The sequence below is a fragment of the Hyperolius riggenbachi genome, chromosome 9 (genome assembly GCF_040937935.1).
Source record: "Hyperolius riggenbachi isolate aHypRig1 chromosome 9, aHypRig1.pri, whole genome shotgun sequence".
Classification (NCBI taxonomy): domain Eukaryota; kingdom Metazoa; phylum Chordata; class Amphibia; order Anura; family Hyperoliidae; genus Hyperolius; species Hyperolius riggenbachi.
In genome coordinates, this window is record NC_090654.1 from 299,382,933 (window position 1) to 299,408,188 (window position 25,256).

Here is a 25,256-nt window from a genome sequence, read left to right on the forward strand (position 1 = left end):
GTCCATGCTACTGCCCCTGCACAGCAGCACGAAACTGATCGGCTCAGCTGTTTCCCAGAAAGCCCGAGTGGGTCCTTGCTACTGCCCCTGCACAGCAGCACGAAACTGATCGGGCCCAGCTGTTTCCCCGAAAGCCCGAGTGGGTCCATGCTACTGCCCCTGCACAGCAGCACGAAACTGATCCGGTCCAGCTATTTCCCAGAAAGCCCGAGTGGGTCCATGCCACTGCCCCTGCACAGCAGCACGAAACTGATCGGGCTCAGCTATTTCCCCGAAAGCCCGAGTAGATCCATGCTACTGCCCCTGCACAGCAGCACGAAACTGATCGGGCTCAGCTATTTCCCCGAAAGCCCGAGTGGGTCCATGCTACTGCCCCTGCACAACAGCACGAAACTGATCCGGCCCAGCTATTTCCCCGAAAGCCCGAGTGGGTCCATGCTACTGCCCCTGCACAACAACACGAAACTGATCGGGCCCAGCTATTTCCCCAAAAGCCCGAGTGGGTCCATGCTACTGCCCCTGCACAACAACACGAAACTGATCGGGCTCAGCTCTTTCCCCAAAAGCCAGAGTGGGTCCTTGCTACTGCCCCTGCACAGCAGCACGAAACTGATCGGGCCCAGCTGTTTCCCCGAAAGCCCGAGTGGGTCCATGCTACTGCCCCTGCACAGCAGCACGAAACTGATCCGGCCCAGCTATTTCCCCGAAAGCCTGAGTGGGTCCATGCTACTGCCCCTGCACAGCAGCACGAAACTGATCGGGCTCAGCGGTTTCCCCGAAAGCCCGAGTGGGTCCATGCTACTGCCCCTGCACAACAACACGAAACTGATCGGCTCAGCTGTTTCCCCGAAAGCCCGAGTGGGTCCATGCTACTGCCCCTGCACAGCAGCACGAAACTGATCGGGCCCAGCTCTTTCCCCAAAAGCCCGAGTGGGTCCATGCTACTGCCCCTGCACAGCAGCACGAAACTGATCGGCTCAGCTGTTTCCCCGAAAGCCCGAGTGGGTCCATGCTACTGCCCCTGCACAGCAGCACGAAACTGATCGGGCCCAGCTGTTTCCCCGAAAGCCCGAGTGGATCCATGCTACTGCCCCTGCACAACAGCACGAAACTGATCGGGCTCAGCTGTTTCCCCCAAGACTAGGGATGCTCATTCGGATTCTGCGGAAATACAATTTCCGAAATTCCGATCGGAAATTGCATTTCCGCTTCGGAATGCGGAAATCGGTAATACAAGTGCGGTAGGCGGATTTCCGCTGGAAATCGCGGAGATTTCCGCCGACTTTAACACGGCCTTTTTGAAAACTTTTTTTTTTTTTGCATCTTGTTCACAAGATTCTGTTTAATAAACCCTGAAAATTTCTAGGACTTACGGGGGCTTAGCAATTAACCGCTAAAGTCGGTGGATTTTTACTGTTATGTAAAATGCAGTAAATCTGCATTATCCGATATGCGGTAATTTTATGACAATCAGAAGACTCAGAATGAATAAACCAATCAGAGAATGGGGATTTAGGTGGAAATTTCCGCATTCTCTGATTGGCTTATTCATTCTGCGTCTTCTGATTGGCTTAAAATTACCACATATCGGATAATGCAGATTTTCTGCATTTTACATTACAGTAAAAATCCGCCGACTTTAGCGGTTAACTGCTAAGCCCCCATAAGTCCTAGAAAATTTCAGGGTTTATTAAACAGAATCTTGTGAACAAGATGCAAAAAAAAAGTTTTCAAAAAGACCTTAGCAGGGGTCTCAAACTCAATTTACCTGGGGGCCGCAAGAGGCAAAGTCAGGAAGAGGCTGGGCCGCATAAGGAATTTAACAATCGCGGCGCATCGCTGCCTCTGCCCGTCCCTCTCACTCTTCCTTCACAGAGAGGGGTGGGGAGAGGTGGCGATCTGTGCCGCGATTGACGTCAGGAGGGGCAGAGCTGAAGCTGCTCGTTTAGCGGTGGGGATGCGGCGGATTACTTGGGAGCACTGAAGCAAACTATAAGGAAGCTTTTGCCAGCGAGGGCCACAAAATATTGTATCGAGGGCCGCAAATGGCCCGCGGGCCACGAGTTTGAGACCCCTGCCTTATAGTTTTTGAGAAAATCGATGTTAGTCGGGGGAAATTTCTGCGATTTCCGGTGGAAATCCGCATCGGAATGCGGAAATTGGTAGTAAAATTGGTCAGTGATTAGCCAATTAAAATTGTGTATGCACCCTTAGTTTTGTATCCCCATAGGATAACATCAGCACAGCAAGATCATGGGACACAGATGAGATAGCAACTAAAGCAACTACAATAGAGTACAGCAATAAAACCGACACAGCACCGAATAGGGATGGTCAATGAGAGGAAAACAATTTAGAGTTGTTATTATTATGATTGATTTATAAAGGACAAACATATTCTATGGCGCTGTACAAAGTAGAAAACGAACATGAGGTACATTATAATGCAGACAAATGTTGTACCCCAATATGCAAAATACGGAATGGATACAAAATACAGAATTGGTAATAACAGTGACAAAAGTAACATGATGAATAAAATGTATAATGAATTCCAAGACACAAAAGGGGAGAGAGCCCTGCCCTTGCCAGCTTACAATGAGTTGATAAAAGGGTGGAATTGGTCCATTTTCAAGATGCATAATTTGCATAACCCTGCAGCAACTCTGAATTCATTGCATCGCATTGACCATCCCTTATGTTGACAAACTGCACATTGCCCTCTTGTGGCCAATTTACCATACACAGCCTAAGTATGAAAGGTTTTCCTAACACAGAACCAGTAATGATGGCTCCCAATGAATAAAGTTTTTGACCTTTCTGGCTTGGACTTTTATTCTACCTTTTCCTGACATTGCTGGTTTATGAATATGGCTGGACAGGGTGGGGTGGAAGCCCTGAATCCGAGAAATAAAGGGGTCTGTGTACTCAGTAAGTTGGTGGCTAACTAAAGCCTTTTATTGGCTAATCTGACCACTCCCCTGTAGTATAAGAGCTCACCTACACAGCCTGGGCATAGTATTACACATCTGATGGCCTCATACAGTGGAGGTAGTAAAATTGGCCAGCAATTTGGCAATCAAATCTGGATGTGTGTACCAGGCTTTGGTATTAAAAGAAATGTTCCTTTCATTACCAGACTGCACTGAAAATGAAATTCCATCTTTGTTGGACAAACATCTGGCGTCTTAGTTTGGTCATATATTACACACATTTTAACAAACATTGGTTCAGCATTCACACTTTATTTGGATGGATGGATGGGCATGTCAGAAAGTGAAGCGGTCACCTGATCACCCCACATGTTCAGGAGTGTACGGTAATCAAATAAGCACAGAGACTACAGGAGCCGCAATAGTGTAATAAGTAATGGCAGAGAGTCAGTTGTGTGGTAGAGGGTGGTGCTCCTCACAAACCGAGGATGCAGATGGGCAACCAACCACTGACAGCAGGAGATGATCAACAACCCTGACTCCATGCGGGTGTCCAGATGCACTGGATGCGGTCGCACTCTTGGCAAGGAACTCCAGTTTGGTTATATGGGTGAGGATACACCTATCCAAAGGAGAGTGGGTAACACAAAGGAGGGCGGGTATCACAAAGCAGGGCGGGTATCACAAAGCAGGGCAGGTATCACAAAGCAGGGCGGGGATCACAAAGGAGGGCGGGTATCACAAAGCAGGGCGGGTATCACAAAGGAGGGCAGGTATCACAAAGGATGGCGGGGATAACAAAGCAGGGCGGGGATCACAAAGCAGGGCGGGGATCACAAAGCAGGGCGGGGATCACAAAGCAGGGCGGGTATCACAAAGCAGGGCGGGTATCACAAAGGAGGGCGGGTATCACAAAGCAGGGCGGGTATCACAAAGGAGGGCGGGTATCACAAAGGAGGGCGGGTATCACAAAGGAGGGCGGGTATCACAAAGGAGGGCGGGTATCACAAAGCAGGGCGGGTATCACAAAGCAGGGCGGGTATCACAAAGGAGGGCGGGTATCACAAAGGAGGGCGGGTATCACAAAGCAGGGCGGGTATCACAAAGCAGGGCAGGTATCACAAAGGATGGCGGGTAACACAAAGGATGGCCGTTATCACAAAGGAGGGCGGGTAACACACAGGAAGGCGGGTAACACAAAGGGGAAAGAGGTGCCCAAATATTGATAAAACTGTTAAACACAGCTAAAATAAAAAAAGTGAGGTGGCTTACCTCAATGACGACAGTCATATATGAAATTAACAAAATGTATTAAGCATTAGGGAACGTTGCCTAGTGCTTAATAACATTCCTTTATTTCATGTACAAATGTGTTGTCATCAAGGTTTTTTTTTTCTATCTTAGCTGTTTTTAACACAGTTTTATCAATATTTGGGCTCCTCTTTCCCTCTTGTGTTACCCGCCCTCCTTTGGGAGCAGTGCTCTATTTGGGCTCCTCTTTCCCTCTTGTGTTACCCGCCCTCCTTTGGGAGGAGTTCTCTATTTAAGCCCCTCTTTCCCCCTTGTGTTACCTGCCCTCCTTTGGGAGGAGTGTTCTATTTGGGTTCCACTTTCCCTCTTGTGTTACCCGCCCTCCTTTGGGAGGAGTGCTCTATTTGGGCTCCTCTTTCCCCTTTGTGTTACTCGCCCTCCTTTGGGAGGAGTTCTCTATTTAAGCCCCTCTTTCCCCCTTGTGTTACCTGCCCTCCTTTGGGAGGAGTGTTCTATTTGGGCTCCTCTTTCCCTCTTGTTACCCGCCCTCCTTTGGGAGGAGTGCTCTATTTGGGCTCCTCTTTCCCCTTTGTGTTACTCGCCCTCCTTTGGGAGGAGTGTTCTATTTGGGTTCCACTTTCCCTCTTGTGTTACCCGCCCTCCTTTGGGAGGAGTGTTCTATTTGGGTTCCCCTTTCCCTCTTGTTACCCGCCCTCCTTTGGGAGGAGTGCTCTATTTGGGCTCCTCTTTCCCCTTTGTGTTACTCGCACTCCTTTGGGAGGAGTGTTCTATTTGGGTTCCCCTTTCCCTCTTGTGTTACCCGCCCTCCTTTGGGAGGAGTGCTCTATTTGGGTTCCACTTTCCCTCTTGTGTTACTCGCCCTCCTTTGGGAGGAGTGTTCTATTTGGGTTCCCCTTTCCCTCTTGTGTTACCCGCCCTCCTTTGGGAGGAGTGCTCTATTTGGGCTCCTCTTTCCCTCTTGTGTTACCCGCCCTCCTTTGGGAGGATTATTCTATTTGGGCTCCTCTTTCCCCCTTGTGTTACTCGCCCTCCTTTGGGAGGAGTGTTCTATTTGGGCTCCTCTTTCCCTCTTGTGTTACTCGCCCTCCTTTGGGAGGAGTGTTCTATTTGGGCTCCTCTTTCCCCCTTGTGTTACCCGCCCTCCTTTGGGAGGAGTGTTCTATTTGGGTTCCACTTTCCCTCTTGTGTTACTCGCCCTCCTTTGGGAGGAGTGTTCTATTTGGGTTCCCCTTTCCCTCTTGTGTTACCCGCCCTCCTTTGGGAGGAGTGCTCTATTTGGGCTCCTCTTTCCCTCTTGTGTTACCCGCCCTCCTTTGGGAGGATTATTCTATTTGGGCTCCTCTTTCCCTCTTGTGTTACCCGCCCTCCTTTGGGAGGAGTGTTCTATTTGGGCTCCTCTTTCCCTCTTGTGTTACCCGCCCTCCTTTGGGAGGAGTGCTCTATTTGGGTTCCACTTTCCCCCTTGTGTTACTCGCCCTCCTTTGGGAGGAGTGTTCTATTTGGGCTCCTCTTTCCCTCTTGTGTTACCCGCCCTCGTTTGGGAGGAGTGCTCTATTTGGGCTCCTCTTTCCCTCTTGTGTTACCCGCCCTCCTTTGGGAGGATTATTCTATTTGGGCTCCTCTTTCCCTCTTGTGTTACCCGCCCTCCTTTGGGAGGAGTGTTCTATTTGGGCTCCTCTTTCCCTCTTGTGTAACCCGCCCTCCTTTGGGAGGAGTGTTCTATTTGGGTTCCTGTGAGAACGCATATAAAGCGTATATAGAAAGCGTATACTCAGAACAAGGCGGCTGATTCTGCGTCCTACGCGGCGGTCTGCACGCGTAGGCCTACATCCAGTAGTATGGCCGAACGCAGAGAAGCCGCGTCCAGCGTGGCGAGTGCTTTGCAACACATATCTGGTGTGGCTGGGACTGATAGTCCACACAGGTTCAGCAGGACGCGCGCGCTGAGAGGCAGAGCTTTTATGACAGCCAGAAGGGAGTCAGCTGACCAGGCCGCTCAGCTGCCAATTCCACCACTTCCCATTGGTCCAGCACTTAGGGGAGGCGCTGGAGAGCGCCTTGCTATATATACTGGGTGCTTGTCATTCTCTGGTTGTCTGCCGTTGCGATCACTACGTGGTAGCACTCAGACCTGTTTGTCAGAATCTGTGTTATTCTTAGACTAGTTCCAGGGTGTTGATGACTACGGAGCTCACACCCAAGACTAGGAATTAGCTTTACCATCCTGTTATACTTCAGACTAGTTCCAGGGTGTTGATGATCAAGGAGCTCACACCTATAGACTAGACATTGTTGATTATTTGTTATGACCGTCTGCTTTCCTGACCTCTCTTCTGATCTCTGATTTGGTACTTCGCTATATCAGTTACTCCGTTGCCAAACCTTGCTTGCCTTAGGATTCCGAGTCTGTCTCCTTCCTCTGTACCTAATCTGTCTGTCTGTTGCCGACCTGGCTTGTCCGACCTCGAGAACTATCTCCTCTGTTTAGAGATAGTTCGCAGATCTGTCAGTGACACTCCACCATTAGTGTCACTCACACTCTGGTCCTTCCCATTCTCAGCCTGACTCCTCCCCTTGGGGAGCCTCAGGCTTTTGGAAGGAGCCTGTTCTTTGGGCAGTATCTCTACTGCCTTGCACCCTCTATCCGGGTGCTCTCCTCAAAGTATTACTGTTGCACCAAACACTCATATTACTCAGGTGTCCAGAGGTTAGAGATATATCTGATTATCGGTGATACTGCAGATCATCAATAATCAGGTATATATCTGTATTCTCGGTGATACTGCAGATCACCGATAATCAGATCCTCTCTGTGTTACACCGATCGTTACAGTTCCGCTTTCCCTCTTGTGTTACCCGTCCTCCTTTGGGAGGAGTGTTCTATTTGGGCTCCTCTTTCCCTCTTGTGTTACTCGCCCTCCTTTGGGAGGAGTTTTCTATTTGGGCTCCTCTTTCTCCCTTGTGTTACAGGCCCTCCTTTGGGAGGAGTGTTCTATCTGAGCTCCTCTTGTGTTATCCACCCTTCTTTTGGGTTCTATTTGGGCTCCTCTTTTCCCCTGGTACATGTGCAGGAAGTCATTGTTTTCTGATCTGTTGCAGGAAGAAGCTGTCAGTCTGTGCACTAAATAGTATTCACACACAAACAAATGGTATTTGGGTTTCCTGGCAATCTTATTAGCAAAAAAAGTTTCTGTACTGTGTTAGCCAAACAAATTTATGTAGGTAGAAAAAAAGTCTTGTAAAAGTAATACCTTTTTAATGGCTAACTAATAAAGTCAAATGATGCAAACTTTCTGGGATCTAGTCCCCTTCTTCAGGCATATTTCCAGATGTTAGCACAAGCTTTCTGGGATCTTGTCCCCTTCTTCAGGCATATTTCCAGATGTTAGCACAAGCTTTCTGGGATCTAGTCCCCTTCTTCAGCCATATTTCCAGATGTTAGCACAAGCTTTCTGGGATCTAGTCCCCTTCTTCAGGCATATTTCCAGATGTTAGCACAAGCTTTCTGGGATCTAGTCCCCTTCTTCAGGCTTATTTCCAGATGTTAGCACAAGCTTTCTGGGATCTAGTCCCCTTCTTCAGGCATAGTTCCAGATGTTAGCACAAGCTTTCTGGGATCTAGTCCCCTTCTTCAGGCATATTTCCAGATGTTAGCACAAGCTTTCTGGGATCTTGTCCCCTTCTTTAGGCATATTTCCAGATGTTAGCACAAGCTTTCTGGGATCTAGTCCCCTTCTTCAGGCATATTTCCAGATGTTAGCACAAGCTTTCTGGGCTCTAGTCCCCTTCTTCAGGCATATTTCCAGATGTTAGCACAAGCTTTCTGGGATCTAGTCCCCTTCTTCAGGCATATTTCCAGATGTTAGCACAAGCTTTCTGGGATCTTGTCCCCTTCTTCAGGCACATTTCCAGATGTTAGCACAAGCTTTCTGGGATCTAGTCCTCTTCTTCAGGCATATTCTCAGATGTTAGCACAAGCTTTCTGGGATCTAGTCCCCTTCTTCAGGCATATTCCCAGATGTTAGCACAAGCTTTCTGGGATCTTGTCCCCTTCTTCAGGCTTATTTCCAGATGTTAGCACGAGCTTTCTGGGATCTAGTCCCCTTCTTCAGGCATATTTCCAGATGTTAGCACAAGCTTTCTGGGATCTAGTCCCCTTCTTCAGGCATATTTCCAGATGTTAGCACAAGCTTTCTGGGATCTTGTCCCCTTCTTCAGGCATATTTCCAGATGTTAGCACAAGCTTTCTGGGATCTAGTCCCCTTCTTCAGGCATATTTCCAGATGTTAGCACAAGCTTCAGGCATATTTCCAGATGTTAGCACAAGCTTTCTGGGATCTTGTCCCCTTCTTCAGGCATATTTCCAGATGTTAGCACAAGCTTTCTGGGATCTAGTCCCCTTCTTCAGGCATATTTCCAGATGTTAGCACAAGCTTTCTGGGATCTAGTCCCCTTCTTCAGGCATATTTGCAGATGCTAGCACAAGCTTTCTGGGATCTAGTCCCCTTCTTCAGGCATATCTTCAGATGTTAGCACAAGCTTTCTGGGATCTAGTCCCCTTCTTCAGGCATATCTCCAGATGTTAGCTGAAGTAAATCACTGATGCAGATAATGAATAAACACGTAGATGACAGTTGTGCTGGTTACTGTTTAGCCGTTAGGTGTAAGATGTCCATCGGGGTGGGGGGGGGGGATAAGCTCCCTCGTTACAGAGCTTTGCCCTTCCTGTCAACTAAGGGGCACTTGTCTCTCTCTCCTCAAGCTCAAACTAATCACATTCAATTAAGACAAATCACCACCCCATAAAAAACCCAACATGTTTCATCACCTTAAAGAGAACTTGTACTGAGTAAAAATATTTAAAATAAACACATGAGGTAACTTCAAATGAACATTACATAGTTACCTTGCCATCAGTTCCTATCAGAAGCTCACCATTTTCTTCTGACAATGATCCCTTCCAGTTCTGACAACATTTTGTCAGATCTGAAATATATCAGTTGCTGTCAGTAAAATATCAGTTGCTGTCAGTTATAGCTGAGAGGAAAACTGATGTAACAGGTAATGTCCATGTTTCCCTATGGCTGAAGTGGGCGATGTTACAGTTTAACTGTGTGCTGACCAGAAAGCTGTTATAGGTAATGGCGGATGGAAAATTCCCTTGATCACAGTGAACAAACAGGACGCGGGAGAGGAGAAAGACACTGAGGAGTAGACTACATGGAAGGTAAGTATGACTTGTGTATGCTTATTTTGACTTTTAATTTTCAGTTCAGGTTTTCTTTAAGAATGAGGGCTTCATCGGGGGTGCTTGGTAAAGTGTAGGGATGATCAATGACATGCAAATATTTCTGATTGCATGCATATTTATGTACATTTTTATACAAATATATGCAGCCTGAAAATGGACCAATCAGGTCCCACCCAGATTGAAATTGATTGGTCCATCTTCGAACTGCATATATTTGCATAAACCTTTACATAACCATGCATGAACTTGGAAATATTTGGATCTCACTGATCCCTAGTAAAGTGCAGTAGTGCTAAGGTGCAATAACCGTGAGAAATCACAGCAGCCTAGCCGGGCAGCTAGAAGATAAAGCTAGCACTAACCCATTGGATTTGTATGTTACAGCAGCATAGAATTGTAGAGATGCAAACTAAACTGGAAGGATGCTTTAAAGTGAACCGAGCATCATTTTTAACACCCAGTGCAGCTCTATAGCAAATTAAAAATGCATTCTAAAAATGTGGTTTATTAAAAAAAAACTTTCAATTTACCTCATTTTTTTACATCTAAGGGTTAAAATAGCCACTTTGTCCATCCGTAAAGGACCTGCGGTCGCTGAGCAGGAGATGGTGGAACACAGATAAGAAATCACCTCATTAGATTTAACTGACCACAAACAAACCCCCATTGTACTTCAAACAGAAAACATCAGTTACAGTTGAAGAATTTCACACCTAGCCTGGACAATGCTGGTTGTAAAATAGCAGGGGTTGTGCTTCTGAACAATGGCAGCCCTGCAGCTATTTGAAGCCAGGAGCTGCTTAGTTCCCTTTAATAACAATTACAAAATGACTCAGACAGTACTCAGTGGGGTAGCTAAGGAGCTGTGGGCCCCGATGCGAGTTTTACAATGGGGCCCCCAAGCACTCTATACATAACAATTGATACGGCGCACCAAAACCTGCCAATGGCAACTACAGTGTCAGAGGTGCAAGAAGGGGATGGGGAGCAGCTTGTTACTGATTACCCCCCAAGCACTCTATACATAGCAATCCCTGCCAATGGCAACTACAGTGTCAGAGGTGCAAGAAGGGGATGGGGAACAGCTTGTTACTGATTACCCCCAAGCACTCTATACATAGCAATCCCTGCCAATGGCAACTACAGTGTCAGAGGTGCAAGAAGGGGATGGGGAGCAGCTTGTTACTGATTACCCCCAAGCACTCTATACATAGCAATCCCTGCCAATGGCAACTACAGTGTCAGAGGTGCAAGAAGAGGATGGGGAACAGCTTGTTACTGATTACCCCCAAGCACTCTATACATAGCAATCCCTGCCAATGGCAACTACAGTGTCAGAGGTGCAAGAAGGGGATGGGGAACAGCTTGTTACTGATTACCCCCAAGCACTCTATACATAGCAATCCCTGCCAATGGCAACTACAGTGTCAGAGGTGCAAGAAGGGGATGGGGAACAGCTTGTTACTGATTACCCCCAAGCACTCTATACATAGCAATCCCTGCCAATGGCAACTACAGTGTCAGAGGTGCAAGAAGGGGATGGGGAGCAGCTTGTTACTGATTACCCCCCAAGCACTCTATACATAGCAATCCCTGCCAATGGCAACTACAGTGTCAGAGGTGCAAGAAGGGGATGGGGAACAGCTTGTTACTGATTACCCCCAAGCACTCTATACATAGCAATCCCTGCCAATGGCAACTACAGTGTCAGAGGTGCAAGAAGGGGATGGGGAGCAGCTTGTTACTGATTACCCCCCAAGCACTCTATACATAGCAATCCCTGCCAATGGCAACTACAGTGTCAGAGGTGCAAGAAGGGGATGGGGAGCAGCTTGTTACAGATTACCCCCAAGCACTCTATACATAGCAATCCCTGCCAATGGCAGCTACAGTGTCAGAGGTGCAAGAAGGGGATGGGGAACAGCTTGTTACTGATTACCCCCAAGCACTCTATACATAGCAATCCCTGCCAATGGCAACTACAGTGTCAGAGGTGCAAGAAGGGGATGGGGAGCAGCTTGTTACTGATTACCCCCAAGCACTCTATACATAGCAATCCCTGCCAATGGCAACTACAGTGTCAGAGGTGCAAGAAGGGGATGGGGAACAGCTTGTTACTGATTACCCCCAAGCACTCTATACATAGCAATCCCTGCCAATGGCAGCTACAGTGTCAGAGGTACAAGAAGGGGATGGGGAGCAGCTTGTTACTGATTACCCCCCAAGCACTGTATACATAGCAATCCCTGCCAATGGCAACTACAGTGTCAGAGGAGCAAGAAGGGGATGGGGAGCAGCTTGTTACTGATTACCCCCAAGCACTCTATACATTGCAATCCCTGCCAATGGCAACTACAGTGTCAGAGGTGCAAGAAGGGGATGGGGAGCAGCTTGTTACTGATTACCCCCAAGCACTCTATACATAGCAATCCCTGCCAATGGCAACTACAGTGTCAGAGGAGCAAGAAGGGGATGGGGAACAGCTTGTTACTGATTACCCCCAAGCACTCTATACATAGCAATCCCTGCCAATGGCAACTACAGTGTCAGAGGGGCAAGAAGGGGATGGGGAGCAGCTTGTTACTGATTACCCCCAAGCACTCTATACATAGCAATCCCTGCCAATGGCAACTACAGTGTCAGAGGTACAAGAAGGGGATGGGGAGCAGCTTGTTACTGATTACCCCCAAGCACTCTATACATAGCAATCCCTGCCAATGGCAACTACAGTGTCAGAGGTGCAAGAAGGGGATGGGGAGCAGCTTGTTACTGATTACCCCCCAAGCACTGTATACATAGCAATCCCTGCCAATGGCAACTACAGTGTCAGAGGTACAAGAAGGGGATGGGGAGCAGCTTGTTACTGATTACCCCCCAAGCACTGTATACATAGCAATCCCTGCCAATGGCAACTACAGTGTCAGAGGTACAAGAAGGGGATGGGGAGCAGCTTGTTACTGATTACCCCCAAGCACTCTATACATAGCAATCCCTGCCAATGGCAACTACAGTGTCAGAGGTGCAAGAAGGGGATGGGGAACAGCTTGTTACTGATTACCCCCAAGCACTCTATACATAGCAATCCCTGCCAATGGCAACTACAGTGTCAGAGGTGCAAGAAGGGGATGGGGAGCAGCTTGTTACTGATTACCCCCCAAGCACTCTATACATAGCAATCCCTGCCAATGGCAACTACAGTGTCAGAGGTGCAAGAAGGGGATGGGGAACAGCTTGTTACTGATTACCCCCAAGCACTCTATACATAGCAATCCCTGCCAATGGCAACTACAGTGTCAGAGGTGCAAGAAGGGGATGGGGAACAGCTTGTTACTGATTACCCCCAAGCACTCTATACATAGCAATCCCTGCCAATGGCAACTACAGTGTCAGAGGTGCAAGAAGGGGATGGGGAGCAGCTTGTTACTGATTACCCCCCAAGCACTCTATACATAGCAATCCCTGCCAATGGCAACTACAGTGTCAGAGGTGCAAGAAGGGGATGGGGAGCAGCTTGTTACTGATTACCCCCCAAGCACTCTATACATAGCAATCCCTGCCAATGGCAACTACAGTGTCAGAGGTGCAAGAAGGGGATGGGGAACAGCTTGTTACTGATTACCCCCAAGCACTCTATACATAGCAATCCCTGCCAATGGCAACTACAGTGTCAGAGGTGCAAGAAGGGGATGGGGAACAGCTTGTTACTGATTACCCCCAAGCACTCTATACATAGCAATCCCTGCCAATGGCAACTACAGTGTCAGAGGTGCAAGAAGGGGATGGGGAGCAGCTTGTTACTGATTACCACTGTTCAAAGTATCTATAGAAGTCATTATTATGAGCACAGGACCAATAGAGAGCTAATACTGTGGTTGAGGAAGGGCCCTTCGGGGCCCCTCCGGCCCAAGGGCCCCGATGCGGTTGCAACCTATGCAACCCCTATTGCTACGTCCCTGGCAGTACTATTACGTGTCCTAGTGATTCTTATTTCATGTTTTAATGACAGTAGAGTCTCATTTTATGCAGCAAATGTCCCAAACCCAGAAAGACGGCGATGAAAGCAAGGGAGATTTATGTACTTGTCATTGAGGGCAGTTTTTCTCATTGGAGACAATGTACTCATCAGTAAGGCACAGTCTGTGTTGTCCAAGAGACTAGAGATGATCTGTTCCAGAACACAGTATGCTGAACATCCATTTCTTGTTTCTCGCAGCCGCCTCATGGCTCTGAAGGAGGACTATGACACTGGCCAGTGGCACTACAATGAGATCTGCATGGGTGTCGGACAGACCTGCATGTTTCCTGGACTGATTAATAACTATTACCAGTACATTATCTCCTTCGGGGAGGATGAAGCAGGTAATTTGGGCATATATATGGCACCACCTACATCAATTTTCGGCAATCAATTTTCAATTACTTCAAAGATTTGAAGTAATTAAATTCTGAAAGTATGTATGTTGTTTTGGTGTAAATGATAAGTTTTACTTTTTGCACTGTAATTTGAAATGCGGAAATGTGTTTAACCTTCCTGGTGGTAACCCCAAGTCAGACTCTGGGGGGAGGGGGGGGGGAGAAGAAGCCAGGGGCGGTAATTTGTGGCGAGAAGAGTATTCATACATCATGAGCAGACCAATAGTTTGAGGAAATTATTCCATCTCAAACAGTAGAAAGAACTCCATCTCACACAACAGTGCAATCCAAAGCTCTATTGACAAATTCACAGCAGACAGTTCAGTCACAACTCCAGCACAATTCTGCCCAACACTGCTAGCCCTCCCCTATTATAGTCCTCAAACAGAAGTTTCCAGAGAAGCCTAGATCTCCCTGGTCTTATCACAGCCTTTGTTTTACAGAAGATTCCAGCAAGACCTACATAGCCCTGGTCTTATCTGGGGCCATTGTTTGAATATGTAAACGAGGCTGCAGACCACTCATCAGTGTATCCCATACAGCTATCTGTAACAGCACCAATACAAGATCTCAATAACAATAGCTGACATCCAACTGAGTTTAAAATAAACATGATACATTACAGAAACAAACTGTACAAGACTAACCCTCATAGTTACATTACAGTTTTGCCACGGTAATCCCAAGCCTGACTTGCCACCGGGAGGTCTTTGTGTACCTGAAATGAAAAGAAGAAAAAATGCAAACATACCTGAGGCTTCCTCCAGCCCCCTTTGGCCTGATCGCTCCCTCTGTGCCATCCTCTACCTTCTGGATCTTCTGTCATGATGGATCCACACCATACAATTTTTTGGCAGATCGACCTGGCCTATTGATTATTTCCAGCATGTCCGATCTGAAGATCAATAGATTTGTTTAAGCAATTTTCTGACCGATTCCCATTTGTTTCTACAGAAATCGGTCAGAAAATTGCTCAAAAAAGCGATCTTCAGATCGGACATGCTGGAAATAATTGATCGGCCAGGTTGATCAGCCAAAAAAATTGTATGGTGTGGACCCAGCATAAGGGCTCCCGCTATATTCGGCCAGTCGGTGCATCCAAAGTACGTCCTCATCTTACCTGCACGGCCAGGAGAGTTCTGTGCCTGCGCAGTAAGCTCCCAGTGACGGGAGCACAGCTGGGCGGGCGTGCACAGCTTGGCCACGCATGCGCTGTAAGCCCCAACTGGTCTTAGATACCGGGAGCCCTTATGGAACATCCAGGAGGTGGAGAATGGCGCAGAGGGAGTGTTCAGGCAGAAGGGGGCTGGAGGAAGCCCAAGGTATGTTTGAATTTTTTTTTCTTTTCATCTCAGGTTCCCTTTAAGTTCAAGTTGCCTCCCTGGGATCCAGACGCTGGCAGCCATTCTCCTTCCAGTTCTCGGAGCCTCTGAATTCCCTCTGGTGAGATGGCCATTTGTCATCATGATGGCAGAGAGAGAGAGAGATATGATTCTACATGGCTATCTGGGGTTCTCTTCGGACAACTGTTGAACACAAAAGGCAAGGCCGTCGCTGGGTGGGCATGAACCACCAACCTTTCAGTTAACAGCCGAATGCGCTAACCAATTGTGCTACAGAGATTGTGCACTCAGTTGCTACTAAATGGCTATCTGGGGTTCTCTTCGGACAACTGTTGAACACAAAAGGCAAGGCTGTCACTGGGTGGACTCGAACCACCAACTTTTCGGTTAACAGCCGAACGCACTAACCGATTGCACCACAGAGACTGTGCACGCAGTTGCTGCTAAATGATTTTATGGGGATATATGTGTGTCTTTTGGAGGGAGGAAGTAAATCTGCTCCAAAAAGATTAACACCAATTTTTCCTACAATGAAGCATTCACTGTGTGGCAGCAGAGTGGTGCAGTGGAAGTGTGCTGGGCCCATAACCCAGAGGTTGATAGATCGAAACCATCCTCTGCTAGAGGAGATCAGATGCTGCCCTCTGTAAAGTAACTAACTCAGTACTGAAGCAGAACTAATAAACGCACAGACTAACAACAGTACAAATTAGGTAAACTAGTACGTAAGTAAATTACAACTAACTATAATCCCTAGTAGTGTAGTATAGACTAGTAGTCGATAACTAACTCGTGTGACGGATGGTGACAATCAAAGTCTGTCACACACGGACGCAATCAATATGGTCAGGCAGAGATGACAGGCAGTCACAGATGAGATCAGATGCTGCCCTCCTGTGCGTTTATTAGCTCTGCTTCACTACTGAGTTAGTTACTTGGCAAAGGGCAGTACAAATTAGGTAAACTAGTACGTAGGTAAATAACAACTAACTATAATCCCTAGTAGTGTAGTATAGACTAGTAGTCAATAACTAACTCGTGTGACAGATGGTGACAAATAAAAGTCTGTCACACACGGACGCAATCAAACGGGTAAATTTGAATTTGCGATGCCTGACGAGCACCACTGGTTACAGGTAGAGCTCTTGTAGTCTTGCTTTCGTCAATGAGTCTAGCACTCTCTTACAGTGTGACTGTTTGTGGCGTTCCTCTAAATCTTTGATCTCCTTTAACATAAGGGCGATCTGCTCCTGCCTAGCTTTTTTTGCATATCCCCCGAATGTATGCTTTATGAACTAGCCATATCGTGGAGGGAGCCATGCCAGGGTGCAGTTAGTTTGAAAAAAAGCTCTCCAAGTGCTCTTGAATATGATTAGTAGGGGCTGCAGGAACAGTCTGGTGTCTTCAGGTCTGGAGCCATGGCCGACTCTTCTGATAGTTTGCAGGAGACTGGTCTGCCCACCACATGGCCTGCTGACAGAGCTTGGATGTGAATTGTGTAACGATTGTGGAATTGGATGCGCGCTGACACTGCGGAAATCCTCCACAAGCGTATAATTTGACAGAACCCAGCTATGGTGCTATGCACCTGTAGAGGGAAATTCCCACCGGCAGATGGAGCTGTGGAGTGCAGACGAACACAGCCTCTGCACTGCCACATATGCCAGATTGGAATTGTACGAGTTGAAGCAATGCAGGGCAAGATAGCCCTTAAAGAGAGAGAGTACAGAGACAGAATGTATGTGTGTCCACCAATCTAGTTGCCACCCAGCGACGGTGAACACACAACAGCGGAAACTAAGTGGGAACGCAATCGCAAGAGTGGCGATTGCCAAATAGTGACACAAGACCGAATTAGACAGAGCACAAGTGTAGCAAGAAAGACATAGCAAATAACAACGATCAGAATATCAAGGAAAATGCTAAACGCGAACACCGCACTCATTCGCAACAGCGAACGCGTTTAAGACACGATCGCCGCGCGTTAGGCACCCAGTGATAAGCGTGCCACCCTAACTAACCAATGCAACACAAACGCGAAATAGAGAACGCGAACGCTTGCTAAACGGTTACCTCACCGAGCCTACAGCAAGCGTTCGTATCAGACAAGACAGACAGAAGGAGTAGCCAGTGGCAACCGCAGCTCTGGCCTACACTCCCAGACAGAGTACAGAAGGAACCGCCGCCACTACCGCTAGAGCGGATGCGATCCAGACAGACAAAACGATTTCCTGTCGACCGCCGCTGGCGACAAGACAGGAGTAACCAGTAGCAACCGCAGCCGAGGTTATACTTCAAGATACGGACTAGAAAGATCCACCTCCTCTAACGCTAGGGCAAATGCGATCTAAGTTCAAGCCAGAATGATTCACTATAGCCAACCGCTGGCAACAGTGCAATCGCACAGACAAGACATGACAGAATAGGCAGTACAAATTATACACAAACTGACTGCACTAAATAGGAATGCAAGGAGCACTCCCCAAGAATTAACTACACTAAGATAGCAATGGCTGACACTCCAGGTGAGTTTAGCAGGAACAAACCTCTATGACCAGCAGGGAATTCTGGGAGCAAAAGGTATTTATACTGCAAGCCATCAAAGGGAGCAGCTAAGCAATTTGCATGCAAGTGGATGCAAATTTCTCACCAGCAGAGCAACTCTGAAACTTGCAGTGTGAAGACAGGTCTCTTTTCCAGAGACCTGCAGCACTTAGACCTAAAAAATGGTCAAACAGCTGTCTGCCTGTGCAGACAGCAGCGTAGATAATTACAAATTGCTGTACTTGCTAATTACACTTATGTGTTTTGTTTTTATTAAGGGGAACTCTACTTCATGTCAACTGGAATACCAAGTGCCACGTCCCCCACTGGTGTCCTGTACAAGATTGTGGACACCTCAAGGTAAAAATGACCAATTTATGACATAAAAGCCCACATGCAAAAACATTTTCTCTTGCATTTTTCTCATGAGAGGTTTTCACACAACGTCACTGAAATATATTTTCAGTTCCTGTCTCCTCCCCTGTTTATAGACCTGGCCGTGACATTTGGTCACGTGGCAGGTTGACACGGGCAAGTCTTGAAGTAGCGGATGACCTCCTTCAGAGACTTGTGTGTGTGTGTGTGTGTGTGTGTATATGTACAGGAACAGCCGTATCAGTCCACCGACAGACTGTACACACGCCGGACTGTCCCTGGAACGCCCACCCAGCGGGAGGTGACGACGGACCACCTCCAGTCCGGCGTGTGTACGGACCTATACTCTACACAGTCTATTCTATTGAGCTGAACTCCCCATCAGATAAAATTCTTTGCAAGATGCTGCACACAAAGATGCTGTACACATTCAAAAGATCAGTATCTGCACACAAACAAGGTGTGTATGAGGATCTGCAGATATCATAGACTATGAATACATTTTGTAGGAACAGATCTTTTGCAGATACTGATCTTTTGAATGTGTACAGCATCTTTGTGTGCAGCATCTTGCAAGGGTTTCTGTCTGATGGGGAGTTCAGCGCCATAGAAAAGACTGTGTAGGTATAGCTCTCATACTACATGGAAGGGGGTAAAATTGGTCTGATATCTTTCATTTATCTTCCAAGTGTGTACACACCATAAGAGGCACCCCAGTGCTCCCAACACCTTAATCACTAGTTATCTGGCTTGCAGTCACTGCCATGTATCCCCTTTCTAATTTCTTTCTGCTTCAAACACAATAGGGGAATGATAGCTGAGTGAGTTGTGCACCCCCTCCTACACTGCGCCCTGAGGCTGGAGCCTCTCTCGCCTCTGCCCAGCCCTGTGCCCCCTCCTACACTGTGCACTGAGGCTGGAGCCTCTCTCGCCTCTGCCCCGCCCTGCGCCCCCTCCTACACTGTGCCCTGAGGCTGGAGCCTCTCTGCCTGGCCCTATATAATATTATGGCGTGATGTTATTGGGTGGGAGGAGGGTGATGAGAATGATAGCTGAGTGAGCTGTGTGCCCCTCTTACACTGCGCCCTTTTGCTGGAGCCTCTCTTGCCTCGGCCCGACCCTGCCCTGCTCCCCCTCCTACACTGTGCCCTGAGACTGAAGCCTCTCTGCCTGGCCCTGTACAGTGTTATGGTGTGTGATGTTATTGGGAGAGAGGAGGGTGATGGGAATGATAGCTGAGTGAGCTGTGTGCCCCTCCTACACTGCGCCCTGAGGCTGGAGCCTCTCTGCCTGGCCTTGTACAGTATTATGGTGTGTGATGTTATTGGGAGGGAGGAGGGTGATGGGAGTGATAGCTGAGTGAGTTGTGCTCCTCTCCTACACTGCGCCCTGAGGCTGGAGCCTCTCTGCCTGGCCCTGTACAGTATTATGGTGTGTGATGTTATTGGGAGGGAGGAGGGTGATGGGAGTGATACCTGAGTGAGCTGTTTGCCCCCCTCCTACACTGTGCCCTGAGGCTGGAGCCTCTCTGCCTGGCCCTGTACAGTGTTATGGTGTGTGATGTTATTGGGAGAGAGGAGGGTGATGGGAATGATAGCTGAGTGAGCTGTGTGCCCCTCCTACTCTGCGCCCTGAGGCTGGAGCCTCTCTGCCTGGCCCTGTACAGTATTATGCTGTGTGATGTTATTGGGAGGGAGGAGGGTGATGGGAGTGATAGCTGAGTGAGTTGTGTGCCCCCTCCTACACTGTGCCCTGAGGCTGGAGCCTCTCTGCCTGGCCCTGTACAGTATTATGGTGGGTGAGGTTATTGGAAGGGAGGAGGGTGATGGGAGTGATAGCTGAGTGAGCTGTGTGCCCTAGTGTTGGGCGAACAGTGTTCGCCACCGTTCGGGTTCTGCAGAACATCACCCTGTTCGGGTGATGTTCGAGTTCGGCCACATGGCCGAACTAAGAGCGCATGGCCGAACGTTCCCCGAACGTTCGGCTAGCGCTGTGATTGGCCGAACGGGTCACGTGGTTCGGACCCGAACGCGCTCTGATTGGCCGAACTGTCACGTGGTTCGGGTAAATAAATACCCGAACCACGTCATATTTCCGCCATTTGTCTGTGGGTTTAGCTTTGGGTAGGCAGGCAGGGTAGTTCGCGCTCCAGCCACGCTAGCCAGGGTCCCCCCAGTCATTGTGTCGCTGCTGGGAATAGTAGTACACCGCTCGCTCAGCATTCTGTTTACTGCCACTCTGTGTACCTCGCTCAGCCACACTATATAGCATTCTGTTTACTGTTCTGTGTCTGCTGGGAATAGTAGTACACCGCTCGCTCAGCCACACTATATAGCATTCTGTTTACTGCCACTCTGTGTACCTCGCTCAGCCACACTATATAGCATTCTGTTTACTGTTCTGTGTCTGCTGGGAATAGTAGTACACCGCTCGCTCAGCCACACTATATAGCATTCTGTTTACTGCCACTCTGTGTCTGCTGGGAATAGTAGTACACCGCTCACCCGCCACTGTATAGCATTGTGCTCTGTGTCGCTGCTGGGAATAGTGGTACACCGCTCACCCGCCACTGTATAGCATTGTGCTGTGTGTCGCTGCTGGGAATAGTGGTACACCGCTCAGCCACACTATATAGCATTCTGTTTACTGCCACTCTGTGTACCTCGCTCAGCCACACTATATAGCATTCTGTTTACTGTTCTGTGTCTGCTGGGAATAGTAGTACACCGCTCGCTCAGCCACACTATATAGCATTCTGTTTACTGCCACTCTGTGTCTGCTGGGAATAGTAGTACACCGCTCACCCGCCACTGTATAGCATTGTGCTCTGTGTCGCTGCTGGGAATAGTGGTACACCGCTCACCCGCCACTGTATAGCATTGTGCTCTGTGTCGCTGCTGGGAATAGTGGTACACCGCTCAGCCACACTATATAGCATTCTGTTTACTGCCACTCTGTGTACCTCGCTCAGCCACACTATATAGCATTCTGTTTACTGTTCTGTGTCTGCTGGGAATAGTAGTACACCGCTCGCTCAGCCACACTATATAGCATTCTGTTTACTGCCACTCTGTGTCTGCTGGGAATAGTAGTACACCGCTCACCCGCCACTGTATAGCATTGTGCTCTGTGTCGCTGCTGGGAATAGTGGTACACCGCTCACCCGCCACTGTATAGCATTGTGCTGTGTGTCGCTGCTGGGAATAGTGGTACACCGCTCAGCCACACTATATAGCATTCTGTTTACTGTTCTGTGTCTGCTGGGAATAGTAGTACACCGCTCGCTCAGCCACACTATATAGCATTCTGTTTACTGCCACTCTGTGTCTGCTGGGAATAGTAGTACACCGCTCACCCGCCACTGTATAGCATTGTGCTCTGTGTCGCTGCTGGGAATAGTGGTACACCGCTCACCCGCCACTGTATAGCATTGTGCTCTGTGTCGCTGCTGGGAATAGTGGTACTGTATAGCATTTCTGTACTGCCACTGTACTGCTGCCAGTCAGCGTGTACTGTAAGGATAAGTGAAATGAGGAAGAAATCCGGTGAAAGAGGGAGGGGCAAGGGAAGAGGTGTTTCCCCTGACGGTTCACGTACAGGCCACAGGGGAGCACCCAAGAAAACCCACTCAATACCGCCCATGTTGTCCAGGACAACAACCCTCACAAATCCAAAAGAACAGGACCAGATAATTACTTGGATGACCTCTCAAGCGTCCAGCAGTGGGTTAAGCAGCACCAGCACATCACGCACGAGGTCCGAGTCCTCAGCCAGTTACAAGGAGCCAGTGGGCACAAAGCTGACACAACCGGCAGCGACACCACGCACACAACTGCCAGATAACCAGTCCGATGAATTACTTCAGGACACAATGGGGTATTCGCAGGAGCTATTCCCAGCCCAACAAACTTCCACCTTTCAAAGGTCAATGGAGGAACAGCCAGAAATGTTGTGCCCGGATTCACAACCATTAACTGTGGGAAATGCATCGCGCACTGAAATACAAGGCGAGTCCGAGGAGGACTCGGAAACCCAAATCCCAGAGCAAGTTGGGCAGGAGGGGTTGCAATTGCAGGAGGTCGGCCGACAAGATCTGGAAGACGACGTTGGAGTGAGCTGCGCAGAGGTTGTTCTGGGGAGCTCTACTCCACGGCGGCGGCCCCCCACAATGACATATGACGAGTTTGAGGAGATGGAAGAGGAGGGTATGGACAATGTGGACAGAGACCCAGATTTTGTTTGTGAACGAGAACATCGCCGTCGTAGCAGCAGCACAGATGAGTCTGTTGAAGAACACACTGCTGCACGAGTTCGCCTTGTGCCACAAGGTAGGCGGCGCGCAATTTCAGGCACCACAAGCGTGGAAGTTCAAGTGAGAGGCAAAAGAGGAGCAAACAGAAATCGCCAGCAAGGCAGGTGCTCCAAAGTCTGGGCTTTCTTTGAAGACTGCACTGAGGATGTTACCATGGCGATTTGCAAGGTGTGCAAGACCCGCCTGAGCAGGGGGAAAAGTATTAACAACCTCTCCACCACCAGCATGAGCCGCCACATGCTATCCAAACATCCCACTCTGTGGGCAAACTCGGCAGGACAGGGTACCAGCAACACTGCCTCCCTTGGGTTCACCAGACTCACCACCAGACCCGCCTCAGCAGCAGCGGTAGCCCAGCCATTGCGTGGTTCACAACATTCACAAACATCAGACGACGCTGACACTGTCACTTTCCGGAGTAGTGCTCTTGAGGTCTCCCAGTCTTCATCAAACACAACAACCAACAGCCCTTCCGTGTGCAGCGCTACGGTTCAGTTGTCTGTGTCGGAGATGTTTGAGCGCAAGAGGAAATTGCCAGCAAATGACCCCCGGGCCGTGGCAGTAACAGCCAGCATAGCCAAGCTTCTGGCCTGCGAAATGCTGCCATATCGAGTGGTGGAGACAAACAGCTTCTAGGGCATGATGTCAGTGGCCATCCCACGTTACGTGGTTCCCAGCCGCTACCACTTTGCGCGCTCTGCAGTGCCTGAGTTGCATGAGCACGTGGTCAGCAAAATAACCCGAAGCTTGAAGAATGCTGTTGCCTGCAAGGTTCACCTCACCACTGACACCTGGACGAGTGCGTTCGGCCAGGGTCGATACATCTCCCTTACTGCGCACTGGGTGAACCTTGTGGAGCCTGGCAGCGATTCCTCACCTGCTACGGCGCAGGTGTTGCCCACGCCGCAAACAGCTGCACCGCCGTCCCTCCCACTGGATAACAACAGCAGCACCTACCTCTCTGACTCCTTCTCCTCCAACGCATCTCAAAGCTGTACCTCATCCGGAAACGCTAACCCAGCAGCAGTAGGATCATGGAAGCAGTGCAGCACAGCTGTTGGCATGCGTCAGCAAGCGTTGCTGAAGCTGATCTGCCTTGGGGATAAGCAGCACACAGGGGAGGAAATTTGGAAGGGAATAAAGGAACAGACGGATTTGTGGCTGGCACCGCTGGACCTGAAACCGGGCATGGTTGTGTGTGATAATGGGAGTAATCTCATTCGCGCTTTGTTGGCTAAGCTGACACACATCCCTTGCCTGGCGCACGTGATGAACCTAGTAGTTCAGCGGTTCCTGAGGACATACCCAGGCGTGGCCGATCTTCTGGTGAAGGTGCGACGAGTGGCCAAACATTGTAGAACTTCCAGTACTGCTTCGGGGGCACTCGCCAAGATGCAGGAGTGCTTCAATCTCCCCCACCATCGCTTGCTGTGTGATGTCCCTACGCGCTGGAATTCTACGCTGCACATGCTAGCCCGCTTTTGCGAGCAGAAGAGTGCAGTGGTCCAGTACATGACGGCGCAGTACCGAGGCGCATCCGGACAGCTGCCAAGCTTCTGTGGATCCGATTGGGCCAACATGTTGGACCTCTGCCAAGTCCTCCAAAATTTTGAGCAATCCACGTTGCTTGTGAGCAGTGACAACTCTTCAGTCAGCATTACCATACCACTGCTGTGTTTACTGAAGAGGTCAATGTTGAAAATAAAGGAAACAGCTGTCATGATGCAACTGGGGGAATCTGAAGGAGAAAACGATCAGCGTGATGGTACCAACATCAGGCCATCCGCCTCAGGGAACGCTGGCCCCAGCAGCTATGACGAAGAAGAGGAGGAGGAACAGCTGGAGTTGGAGCAGGAATTTCATGCCACCACTGACGAGGGCCAGAGCGGTGCACGTTGGACTTCCACAATTCAGCGCGAATGGTCAGCAGAAGCAGACCAGGAGGAAGGTGACGACTATGATGCATCACAACAACTATCACAACGCTCACAAGAGGATGATGAGGATTCTGGTAGGACTCTGGCACACATGGCTCAATTCATGCTAGACTGCATTGAACGTGACCCACGCATTGTGCGCATTTTGGACAACACCAATTACTGGGTTTATACCCTTCTGGATCCACGGTACAAACACAATGTTCCAAAACTGCTTGAAGAAAGAGTCAGACAGGTCAAAATGGAAGAATACCAGCAGGCCCTTGTGGAGACTTTAGAGAGGAGATTGACATCCTCCCCCTCCTCTAGCCAGTTGTACGCCGACAGACTGACTTCCGCAAACCCAGGACGACCAGGAGGGCAGCAAACCACGCAAGCCGCAACTAGTGCCCAAAAGGGAATGGTATCGGCAGTGTCCTTGGAGTGGGAAAATTTTCTGACACCCATGCAGCAGCAGCCCACTGAACAGCAAGCGTGCAGATCCACCTCCAACACCGATCGCCTGGAGAAGATGGTCAAGGACTACATGTCAGATGACGTAGCTGTGTCGAACAATCCATCTGCACCCTTCAACTATTGGGTATCGAAGCTAGACACCTGGCACGAACTGGCAATGTACGCAATAGAGGTGCTGGCTTGCCCGGCAGCCAGCGTTATGTCGGAACGCTGTTTCAGTGCTGCCGGAGGCATCGTCACAGATCGGCGTATCCGCCTCTCCACAGAAAATGCAGACCGTCTGACTCAAATTAAAATGAATCAATCCTGGATTGGAAATGACTACGCAACACTCTAGGACCCCAACCAAGTAACATGACCAATGAACATCTGGGATGGTGTAGCGTTTCCGGTCCCTGTTTATTGAACCTCTCATCTGTA

General features: G+C 49.0%; 1 protein-coding gene across 1 annotated transcript in view; it reads left to right on the forward strand.

The window, feature by feature from the left end:
- HHIPL1 (HHIP like 1) overlaps positions 1 to 25,256 on the forward strand; it is a 112,316-nt gene that overhangs the window by 41,949 nt on the left and 45,111 nt on the right. The window contains exons 6-7 of the mRNA XM_068254795.1: positions 13,670 to 13,815; positions 18,035 to 18,116. Coding sequence (XP_068110896.1) covers positions 13,670 to 13,815; positions 18,035 to 18,116 — 228 coding nt within the window. The remainder of the gene's footprint in view (positions 1 to 13,669; positions 13,816 to 18,034; positions 18,117 to 25,256) is intronic.